This window comes from Salmo salar, chromosome 10, assembly GCF_965601325.2.
Source record: "Salmo salar chromosome 10, fSalSal1, whole genome shotgun sequence".
Classification (NCBI taxonomy): Eukaryota; Metazoa; Chordata; class Actinopteri; order Salmoniformes; family Salmonidae; genus Salmo; species Salmo salar.
In genome coordinates, this window is record NC_138300.1 from 75,945,057 (window position 1) to 75,957,140 (window position 12,084).

General features: G+C 45.5%; 1 protein-coding gene across 2 annotated transcripts in view; it reads left to right on the plus strand.

Moving 5' to 3' along the window:
- Positions 1-12,084, plus strand: part of LOC106561080 (phosphatidylinositol 4-phosphate 3-kinase C2 domain-containing subunit alpha) — a 66,230-nt gene that overhangs the window by 33,651 nt on the left and 20,495 nt on the right. For both annotated transcript variants that reach the window (XM_082957171.1, XM_014124702.3), the window contains exons 6-17: positions 1,657-1,777; positions 4,325-4,436; positions 5,124-5,203; positions 5,330-5,393; positions 5,674-5,820; positions 7,453-7,477; positions 7,649-7,898; positions 9,151-9,273; positions 9,816-9,983; positions 10,173-10,281; positions 10,663-10,805; positions 11,719-11,907. In XM_082957171.1, coding sequence (XP_082813297.1) covers positions 1,657-1,777; positions 4,325-4,436; positions 5,124-5,203; positions 5,330-5,393; positions 5,674-5,820; positions 7,453-7,477; positions 7,649-7,898; positions 9,151-9,273; positions 9,816-9,983; positions 10,173-10,281; positions 10,663-10,805; positions 11,719-11,907 — 1,531 coding nt within the window. The remainder of the gene's footprint in view (positions 1-1,656; positions 1,778-4,324; positions 4,437-5,123; positions 5,204-5,329; positions 5,394-5,673; positions 5,821-7,452; positions 7,478-7,648; positions 7,899-9,150; positions 9,274-9,815; positions 9,984-10,172; positions 10,282-10,662; positions 10,806-11,718; positions 11,908-12,084) is intronic.

The following is a 12,084-nucleotide window of genomic DNA, read 5'->3' on the forward strand; positions in this document are numbered from 1 at the left end:
ATCCCCCCCCCCCCCCCCTCTTTTACACTGCTCCTACTCTGTTATTATCTATGCATAAGTCACTTTAATAACTCTACCCACGTGTTTATATTACCTCAGTTACCTCGACTAACCGGTGCCCCCGCACGTTCTCTGTACCGCTGTATATAGTCTCGCTATTGTTATTTTACTGCTGCTCTTTAATTATTTGTTACTTTATTTCTTTAGGTATTCTTCTTAAAACTGCATTGTTGGTTAGGGGCTTGTAAGTAAGCATTTCACTGTAATAAGGTCTACACCTGCTGTATTCGGCGCATGTGACATAACATTTGGTTTGATTCGATTCTCCCGCTTTAGACCAGACCCAGCCCCCAAGCACCTACGTTGGTGTGCGTGTGGGACCACGCAAGTTCGCAAACATTCCAGCACCATGTGTGAGTTCGTAGCGACACGCAAGAGGGCTTTTTTTCAGCACACACTCTCTGGAATGCCAGCCTGGTCCCAGATCTGTTTCTGCTGTCTTGCATCCTCCAATGACCATAAGAGGCAAGACAGCACAAACAGATCTGGCAACATGCTCCCAAAATGCCCTCTCTTCGGTTGTTGACCAGTTAGCCTCAGAGGGATCCTTAGAAAGCCACCTCACAGCACCCACCCACTACCAAGATGTGACCTATCATAACGCTCTCTAAGTTCACCAATAGGCCTTCTAGTATTGATAATACTAAGTCCAGTCCATTCCTCTGTAGGGTGTGGGGTTGTTATTGCTGGAGCGCACGGGGTGGTCTGTGTGTGTGTGTGTGTGTGTGTGTGTGTGTGTGTGTGTGTGTGTGTGTGTGTGTGTGTGTGTGTGTGTGTGTGTGTGTGTGCTGGCATCAAACGGAGGAGAAAGCAAGAACCCCCCCACCCTTCTAGAAGTGGCAGAACAATCTGTTTTGTGTCAGGTTACACATGCGTACACACAGTCACTTACACACGTTTCATTCTCCGCCAAATATTTCCCAGGAAACATGCCCATGTACACGAACATGAGGCTTTTCCAATAACACCGTATCGTAATGCAGCCTGAGATCATTCACTGAACCGTTTTGATTCGATTTAAGATGGGGGAGATCAAATTAGCCTGGTCTCAGATCTGTTTGTGCCGTCTTGCCAACTCATATACGCTCATTGTCACGCCAGTGACTAACTAGGAGTGGGCGAGACAGCACATACAGATCTCGGACCAGGTTAGGTATGAATATAGTTTGACTTGAACCACCCACACTGTAATCCCATCTGAGAGGACCTTTGCGATATTGTTTTATGAAACTGCTATCTGGCCAATTTATTGACTCCTCTTTTTCCATGAGCGATAGTTTCTGACCGTTCCGTCGAGCCTCTTGGACTTGAAATCATCACTTTATTGGGTGGATCAGAAGCTCTTGATTCCTCGTTTATTGAGAATCTGGCTGCTTCTCCTTCTCCTACCTGTGGCCTAGAGGTGGACAAACGGCACCTTGCTTTATTAGTGTGGTGGTGTCCTTGTGTTCACCTGTCTAATCATGTTTAATCAGTGATTCCTTCAAGGAAGGAAGGATGCACTTTTAAAGAAATTGAACAGGGGACTGTGTATGCCATAGTGCTTGCTTTAACTCTCACTCACTCTCCTCCCCCTTCCTCCTCCTCCTCCCTTAGTGAGTTCTCCTGTAGAGCTCCTCATCATGCAAGCCCTGTGTTGGGTCCACGACGACCTCAACCAGGTGGACATCGGCAGCTACGTCCTCAAGGTCTGCGGCCAAGAGGAGGTGCTGCAAAAGTGAGTCGCGCACGCATGCGCAAAGTCTTGCGCGCGCACACACACACACAAATGTAAAACCCTGGCCTCCACATTTTCCACAATCCTACACGCACACACACTGGCACACAACCCCACGCTGACACCTGCGTTTCCCACAATCCTGCCTCTAAGTGTCCTCTTGCCCTCGCAGAGAGAGGAGAAGATAAAGCAAGAATATCAACAAGCTCACTGCCAACATTCCTCAAGCAGGGATTTGTCTTTAATTGTGTTAGGAAAATGTTTCCTTTTGGCGATTTTTGCCAGTTCTGTTGCAAAAGCAACAGTCAGGAGGGCAGGGGCTGCTTTTACTAATTAAGAACAGAGGGATTGCGCAAAAGCAGGTTTTGTTTTAAAGACTTCTTTGGCATAAATACTCTTAGGTCAAGTGTGTGTGTGTGTGTTGGTGATGCGTCGGGTTGACTCATAACCCGCCGTTATATCCGCGGGGCCGGGCAGGTTTAGGGTCGTGAAATATTGTGCAGCTGATGGGGTGCGTGGGTGACGGGCGGGTTGAATAAAGCGAACTGCGTATTATAAATCTGTCGTTCTTGTGCAATTCATACGTAGGCTACATTGAGGTTTTTATTCCATTATTTATCTCTTGCGTTCGTGCGTAAGCCTAAACTTCAGGGCCTAACTGTACTCGCGCCAAATACACGGCAATTGCCAGGTGCTTTTGGGAACTTAGGCAGAAAATGTTGACTTCGATCCACTGTGGGGGAAAAAAGGACAATGATGGGAGTTGAATTCAATTTAAAAAATAAATAAAACGGGAAAATAGCGAGGTTGAAAATAAAGAGAAGGGAGGGCCAGAACAGTAGCCTAATGTTTGGGAAATATGTTGTGTGATTTGTGAGGCCCTATACAAATTAAACAGTCACAAGACGGGGACTTCAAGTATGGTACGTCAAGGGAACTGTACTGTTCAGATGGGTTAAATGGAATAGTAACTGAAGTCCGGACGCTGACTGTAGGTCTATAACCTCTCACATAGCCTAATCTATTAACTTTGGCAGCATTAAGCAGTTTTTTTTCAGTAAAATGATACACCAAATGTAAATTTTCACTCGGGAACAGGAGTGGAGAAATATTTATTTATTTCAGCATCTTGAGAGAATGAATGTGTGGTTAGGGACCGTCTGTAAAGGTGCTATCTTTATCAGCATCATAAAAGCTGATTTTAGTTTTACAACCACATAAAATATGCATCCAAGCCAAACTGAAATCTTATCAGAAACTTGTTGGGTCAATTTCACAGCTTTTAATTCCCTTAAAAACGGTCAAACTAATGTTTGGATGGAAAATCATTCCCATTTTTTGTTGTTTTGTTATTGCATTTTCTCCACGGTCTTTCAACGTCTTTGCTGCAGGAGAGAAGAAGAGATGAATGAGAAATTTACCAACGTCAACTCGATTGAAGCATGCGTTCTATCGATGTATGACATATTTTCTGGTGAGCAGGGGTTTATTTAGTCTTCTAGGGCAACAAGTAATGGCAGAAGAGAAGCTGCATGTATCTAATTATAGACAAGTTGACTAACAAATAGTCTACCAAAGTGTTGAAAATTATAAGCAGAAAAATAGGCATATCTAAATTGAGCTTAAAAAAAATCCTATGCCCCCTACAACAAAATAGTTTGGGTGCAGACCTCAGGTTTTCACTTTATCACATATAGTCAGGTGGTTATGGATGGGTTATTAACAATTGCTTGAGGCTGCAGGTGAACAAATAGCTGACCCACGTAGCACGTGTGTGTCTTTCTGTGTGTGTTGCTTGCATGCACTACATTTTTAGAGACTTTGGTCAGTTTCGCTTTGTGTCAAGCTACAAATTCCCCGGTGTGTTTATCTGTACTCTCCCGGCCTTGTCTGGTCTTGGCAAGCCCTCAGAAGGTCCTGGAATGTTTCCATTGCTCCCAGCCCCTGCTAAGCATAGCATCTCTCTCAGGTCAGGTCCCCCTCTGGCCCTTTAGATTCATTGGAACTCTTTAACTTTTAAGTGGGTTTTAAGTGTTTAGTTCTAAGTTAAACTTGGGTTTAATGTCCTTGTGTACACCAACGGCCTTAACCGATAAATCTGAATTACTATGGCCTACTTCCTCACCATTGAACACCATTGATTTGATATGTTTGATTGGGTGGAAACCAGATGACGGACGTTCCATCATAACCTATTGGAAGGCTAGTTGGAGCCACGACCATATTGCTGACTAGTCCCTTTCCCCATCATTTTAGATCTATGAACACCAAAAGGATAGGTGGTAAGGGCTTGGGGCTAAGTGCTGAAATGGAACTGGGCTCATTCCTCACAATGTTCCGAACATAATGCTATTACTGCTGGGTGTTGTTCATTTGGGCACGCAACGGGAAACCTTTGTTTTTATTTCAAGAAGTTTACAAACTTGTGCATTTCTTATTGGACCAAATCCAGGTTGTCCCTTTGTTTCCTTCTGTTTGGTACCTAATGAACAAGACCCTGATGATATTTGACCTTAGATCCCCTGTGGCCCTGTGTCCTCTCCATAGTAAGCACAGCCTGGGCAGCCACGAGTACGTACAGAACTGCAGGAAGTGGGAGGCAGAGATCAAGCTCCAGCTGCTCTCCCAGAGCACCATGAGAAGGGATCTGGCACGAACGGTAAGACCCAAACCAACCAACCTACCAATCAGTGATGTAGCACTTTGATGTGTGTTTGAAGCTCAAAAGTAGCATAAGACCAGCTAAAGGTCAAAGGCCTGTAGGGAGGTTAATGAAATAGACAGACATGTCCAGAAAGGAAAACTTCAATACTTGCGGGGAGACTGGCGGGCGGACTTGCGGGGAGACTGGCGGGCGGACTTGCGGGGAGACTGGCGGGCGGACTTGCGGGGAGACTTGCGGGGAGACTGGCGGGGGGACTTGCGGGGAGACTAGCGGGGAGACTGGCGGGCGGACTTGCGGGGAGACTGGCGGGGAGACGGGCAGACTTGCGGGGAGACTGACTGAATGGTAGTCTTCCTTGCAGGCAGGCTTACAGACCGACAGGCTGGCTATCATAAATACCTCATAAAAGCAAATGTTCAATAAATACTGGCCTTATTGGTAAGACCGACACACGCCATTTGAAACCTAGCAGTGTCAGGCCTGTAAGTTCAAGATTCTTCCCATACACTTCAAAAGCGTGAACACTTCAACAGTGACGTCGTTCACGTTAAGATGCAATCATATTAAGACCTTTCATCAAAAGCTTGTCCAACTGAACTCCAGAAATGAGCCGACTTTGAAACCCTAGTGTGATTTGAGGGAGGCCGCAGTGAAAGGTCATGGTTTGTTGTGTGCACGCAGGCGGAAGACGACACCTCTCAGGTGGACTTGGAGAGGCACTTGGGCCAAGTGGAGAGGCCGTTCAAGGAGAACGTCACCAGGTAGGAACATGCCTTTCTTTCTGCTTCTTATCGCATCATCTTATCCATTGTCTGGAGCCAAACATGGCCGTCTAGAATTCCCGATAACGGCTGAGATTTCTGTGATTGGATCATTCTCTCTCTTAGACAAGGCCTGGCCGACTATCTGGAAGGCTATCACAATCAAGTCAACATCTGCCTGCAGAATGAGGTAGCTTATGAAGTTAATTCACATCTTTGAGACTGTACTGAAGACCCTAAGTGTTTCTGTGATAGCGGATGTGTGTGATGGTTGTGGTGTAAAATTGCTATCAGGCGTTGAGTAGTGTGTATAGTTCACACATGCTTGCGACAGGCCTATAAATTCCTGGATGACATGTGCCATTTGTAGAGCACATCTGTTTCAAGAATCACTTGAATTGTTGAGTAACTGAACAGAGATTGTGTGTACACACACACACACACTAGACAATGACTTTGTTCCACCTCAGAGCACCCAGTATAAGACGGTGGATCGGGTGGTGCAGACAGTGAAGAACCTCTGCTGTGCCCTGGACGAGGTGGAGACGCAGGCCATCACAGAAGCAGTGAGAAGGGTTAAGTGTTCTGTCAACCTCCCCAGGACACGCTCGCCAGAGGTGGGTCCATCATATGAATATATAAAGGTACAGTACCAGTCAAAAGTTTGGACACCTACTCATTCCAGGGTTTTTCTTTATTTTTGCTATTTTCTACATTGTAGAATAATAGTGAAGACATCAACACTATGAAATAACACATATGGAATCATGCAGTAATCAAAAAAGTGTTAAACAAATCTAAATGTATTTTATATTTGAGTTGATTCAAAAAGCCACCCTTTGCATTGATTACAGCTTTGCACACTCTTGGCATTCTCTCAACCAGCTTCATGATGTAGTCACCTGGAATGCATTTCAATTAACAGGTGTGCCTTGTTAAAAGTTAATTTGCGGAATTTCTTTCCTTCTTAATGCATTTGAGCCACTCAGTTGTGTTGTGACAAGGTAGGGGTTGTATACAGAAGATAGCCCTATTTGGTTAAAGACCAAGTCCATATTATGGCAAGAACAGCTCAAATAAGCAAAGAGAAATGACAGTCCACCATTACTTTAAGACATGAAGGTCAGTCAATGTGGAACATTTCAAGAACTTTGAACCTTTCTTCAAGTGCAGTTGCAAAAAACCATCAAGCACTATGATGAAACTGGCTCTCATGAGGACCGCCACAGGAAAGGAAGACCCAGAGTTACCTCTGCTGCAGAGGATAAGTTCATTAGAGTTACCAGCCTCAGATTGCAGCCCAAATAAATGCTTCACAGAGTTCAAGTAGCAAACACATCTCAACATCAACTGTTCAGAGAAGGCTGCGTGAATCAGGCCTTCATGGTTGAATTGCTGCAAAGAAACCACTACTAAAGGACACCAATAAGAAGAGACTTGCTTGGGCCAAGAAACACGAGCAATGGACATTAGACCGGTGGAAATCTGTCCTTTGGTCTGATGAGTCCAAATTTGAGATTTTGGGTTCCAACCTCTGTGTCTTTGTGAGACGCAGAGTAGGTGAACGTATGATCTCCGCATGTGTGGTTCCCACCGTGGAGCATGGAGGAGGAGGTGTGATGGTGCTATGCTGGTGACACTGTCTGTGATTTATTTAGAAAGACACACTTAACCAGCATGGCTACCCCAGCATTCTGCAGCGATACGCCATCCCATCTGGTTTGCGCTTAGTGGGACTATCATTTGTTTTTCCACAGGACAATGACCCAACACACCTCCAGGCTGTGTAAGTGCTATTTTACCAATTGAGATGGTTTGGGATGGGTTGGACCACAGAGTGAAGGAAAAGCAGCCAAGAAGTGCTCAGCATATGTGGGAACTCCTTCAAGACTGTTGGAAAAGCATTCCTCATGAAGCTGGTTGAGAGAATGCCAAAAGTGTGCAAAGCTGTCATCAGGGCAAAGGGTGGCTACATTGAAGAATCTCAAATATAAAATACTTATTTTGTTACTACATGATTCCATATGACATCCATTTGATGTCTTCGCTATTATTCTACCATGTAGAAAATAGCAAAAATAAAGAAAAACCCTGGAATGAGTAGGTGTGTCCAAACTTTTGACTGGTACTGTATGTCTACCTGTCACTTCTACCTGTCTCTCTGTCTCACTGCAGTGATAGGGCATAGGATAGTTTAACAGGGGCTGTAATTCTAACAGTTATCATATCTGTGTACTTTTCTATCTCAGGTGGGCTCCAAATCCTCGGCAAATGGTGAGTGCTACAACAACCAGTCACATTTTTCACACACATCAAACGTTTGACTCCGCAATATGACTTTGATCAGTCCATAATCGCACACAGTGGGGCAATTCCTGCTTCCCGAAATCAACAACAAAAACAGTTAAAATCCTTTGAGCTAACGTAACCCTCTGACCCGTCCAGGTCACCTCAGCCCCGTGGAGGAGTGCATGGGCTTCCTGACGGACGCCGTCTACGATCTGGCCAAGCTGTACTTACGCTCCTTCTGCCCCGCCTCCTCTACCCCTTACGCAGACCCCTCCTCAAACTCCCAGCATGCCGAGGGGGAGTCTGCTGCGGAGGGGCGTGGCAGCATGGAGGCCTCGGGCACCACGGACCATCTGCAGTTCACCCTGTTCGCCATGCACGGCATCCCCGCCGTCTGGGTCAGCAGGTGTGTGTACCCCCAGTCCAATGTACCATTTTATGTTTTCTGGATTGCAGTAAGGAAGACACCTGAGACTATAGTTTCCACCTTTTTAAGAATGACTTGGCCTCAGAACTGATACTCTTGTTGTCTTGCTCCTCCGTTGTTTCTCTCCGTGTCTTATTTCCCCCGTCACAGTATCCAATTCCACCAAGTCTTTCATCTATTTATGGTGTCTTTCTGTCTGGAATAGACTAGAGCCAACCTTTCCATTCAGTGAGCACAATCTTGCACGACTTGGGGAGTGGCACATGTTGTGACTGTCTCACTCCAGGGTTGTGTTCAATATGGTTCACAACAGAAAGCGTCTTAAAATGTTTTGCAACGGAAAACAACAATGTGCGTTTCTTATTGGACAAGGCTAGGTAGTACCTCCCTGTTTCAGTACATTTTTTCCGTTTGGTGCCTAATGAAAAAAAAATCCAGGCTTGATGGGAGGGAGGTCCAAAATGCCACTGTAAAACGCCATCCAGGACCCAAGTATTTTTATAGTTGGCAGACGACCTCTTCAAAAAGAGAGGATCTGGTTAATAACAGGCTGTTTGTTTCTGCCCGTCATACATAGGGCCTCGTCCAAGAGCTATTTTTAGGAGATATGGAAAACATTTTTGAGCACCATACCAAAGGAGGTTCGAAAATATTTATCCCATAACACAAGGCCAGAAGTGCTCTCCTGAAAATGTTTAGTCCCGAACTAACAGCTACTCTGTGTTCTAAAATGATTGCATGGCTGGAATCGTCCCTCGTCATCATGGCTTGAGTGCTTTGCTCTTTTGTGGCTAGCGTCCTATGACAAACACACATGCACACACACACACACCATCTGTAGGCACGGTGATGCATCATTTCACCAGCAACAGTGGAGGCACGCATACCATGCTGTGTCGAAGCACAAGACTGATGGCATTGAGCAATAAGAAATATTTTGGAATCCCAAATGGTTCACTGCCTGGTATTGTGCTCATAAAATGCAATGTCTTTTATAATGTCAAAGAAATGGAACTGTTTAAATGAGAGGAGCCAACTTAACAAAATCTGCATTTGATAAATGGTTCTGAGAGCTCTGTTACTGGTGTATTAAAGAATGCACTAGTGTGGCTTTATTAGATACAGAGGATGACTGTGTTTGTTATGGACAAGAGTCTATTCTCTCTGTGTACATAGATGGGATTTTAACTTGCTCGTTCATAATTTGTTCATTTCTTCCTCCCTTTTGCAGCTATGAGAAGTACTACCTGATGTGTGCTCTGACTCACAATGGCAGGAACCTGTTCAAGCCCATCCAGTCCAAGAAAGTGGGCACCTACAAGAGCTTCTTCTACCACATCAAATGGGACGAAATGTACGTGACTCCCTACCCTCTAGCCATAGAAATACAATAGCTAGTTATAATAGTGTTTATGTTGAATTATGTGCCTCTGCCTTTCACGATTGCCTCTTTAGGATCAAAATGTAGACGCTTCTTCGCTTCTGTCATGCAGGCTCCAACACAACGTACATAGCACGACGATAATACAAACTGATATCCAAGACATTACAACATTAAAAGCGAGGTCTGTCGTTACCCATAATCAGTGTATCGTTCAGCCTATCACTGGATACAATTACTAGTAGATAGATAGCAGATTCCTCTTGCAGACACTTTGATCCAAAGCATCTTGCAGGACAGTGAGGGATACTGTACGTGTTTTGTATGTGATCCTTGCGGGAATTGAATCCTTGTACCAACTGAGTCACAAACAGTATGATGATGATCTAAGAATATACTCACAGGCTAGTGGGAATACAGACTCACAAGCTATGCACATTCATACTTATTCACTATTCTCACTCCAATCCCTTTCCATTTTCCACTCCTATTTTCACTCTGTTCCCTCTTTCCAGGATCAACTTTCCAATGGCGGTGGCCCTGCTTCCATTGGAGTCAATGCTGACTCTCTCCCTCTTTGGGGTCCTGAACCAGAACGCCAGCGGCTCCCCAGACTCCAACAAACAGCGCAAGGGACCAGAAGTGCTGGGCAAAGTCTCCCTGCCCCTATTTGACTTCCGACGGTGATGCGCGACACATTTTAGTAGTGTGGTTGACTGTGCAATTGCTGTTTGTGTTTTTGTTGTGTTGTATGGCATTCGAATGAGTGTATTTCAGTTGATTGTGTTAATAGCTGTCTATTGGGGATTCAGACTATTGGGGTGTTTTGTGTGTGTGTGTAGCTATGTGTGCTTATATGTGTGTTTTTCCAGGGTGCTGGCGAGGGGGACCAAGCTGCTGTGTCTGTGGACCTCTCCTCAGGCTGCCTCTGCTGCAGCCGGGATCCGGAGGAAGAACCTGGCCGAGAGGATCATACTGCAGGTGACTCCACGACTCCACACAGCAATACTGTACCCATAAGAAATTACGAGAGCGGGCTTTGCCGTTCAAGTCAATGTTCTGCGATTTTCTTGTGTAGGTCCTGTTCAAATGCAAATCTTCCCTCCCTTTTTCAAAGCAATCAGTGATTCAACACAATTGGACAGGTGAAGCCAAGCACCTGTTCAATCATGTTAGATAAGTTTTAACCTCAAGCAAATTTAAGAAAAAGCTTATTTTTTTCTTTTTTTTAAAGTACTTCAAACAGGACCCAAACTCTCTCCCCTATCTCAAACGCATTTCCCATTTGGTGGTGACCTAATGTGTGTGTACCCATGCAAGTTTGTGTGTCTGCCTAACCATTCCATGAACCCCCCCCTCCAGGTCGACTTCCCCAGCCCAGCGGTGGACGTGCTGTACGTGGGGCCCCAGGAGAGCCCCTGCCCTGACCCCAACACCCTGGAGGAGCTGGACCCTGACCTGCGCCGCCGGGTGGAGAAACTTTGCAGCCGAGCCTCTACCTTCGGGTACTGTGTCTGTTGTCATGATATAATACATGAGTTATGACAAACTGTTATGAACCTTCCTTCTTAAGGCCCTACATATCACAATCATAATTATGACACAGCAGTCGTCATAAACCGTCATGGCAGCTAGTCTCTCACGGTTTATGACATCTGCTATGTCATAATTATGATCGTGATATGTAGGGCCTTAAGAAGGAAGGTTCATAACAGTTTGTGTCATAACTTTGTCACGTCTGTTGTCATAAGCTGATACCAGCTGCCATTATGACAACTGTTACGTCACTATTGTAATGGTGTTATGTAGGGCCTTATGAAGGCTTTATCCCCAAATGACTCTCCAGTCCTCCCAGACCATAGATGGCTGTCTGTTCTCATTCCAGTGTCTGTTCCCCCAGACGTTTAACTGTGGGCATATAAATGCCCACTTAAACCCACCCCAGGCTGCCAGCCAGATTCATTACCCTTTTCCCAGCCTCCACAGAGAGCAATTTCTTCTAAAGCGCTAATCCCTTTTACTTTCTCTGAGCTTTCTCTCATTTACTCCGATTATAACCATATAGTTTTGGCTTCTGTTTTGTTAGGGTGTATTTCCGAGTCCTAAAGGTTATCTCAGAACAATAGTGTAGTCCATCGATCAGGGGTTTCCAAAACTCGGTCTTGCAACGGAAAACAAACACAAGCGCTTCTTACTGGTCAAGTATAGATAGTTCCAACCCATTTGACTTTGCTTCAGACCCTTCAGTTTCGTGGCTAACTGAACATGACCCAGATGGTGATGACCATAAATAACGTATATAATCTGAAGAAAGTGATTTCTAATAGGGTCTTTGTTGTGAGAACCCTGTCAGCGGTAGCAGCGGTCTATGTTCTGGCTCACCGTATCACCCCTCTCTCTCCTCCCTCCCAACCCCAGGTTGACGCGGGCTGACCGCCAGCTGCTGTGGGACCAGCGGCACCACTGCCGGGCTCACACCCACAGCCTGCCCAAGGTGCTGGCCAGTGCCCCCAGCTGGGACTGGGGCAGCATGGCTGAGATTCACGCCCTCCTCCACAACTGGCCCTCACTCCAACCCGTCTGTGCACTGGAGCTGCTCGACTCTAAGTACGTGTGGTGTACAGACACACACACACACACACACACACACACACACACACACACACACACACACACACACACACACACACACTCCTTAAGTTTGAGTGTGCAAAGCTAGAGTTTAAGCAGTGGTCAATAGAAACCTGCGGTAGATCAGTCGTATTTGTAAAGTGGGAGGTGTGC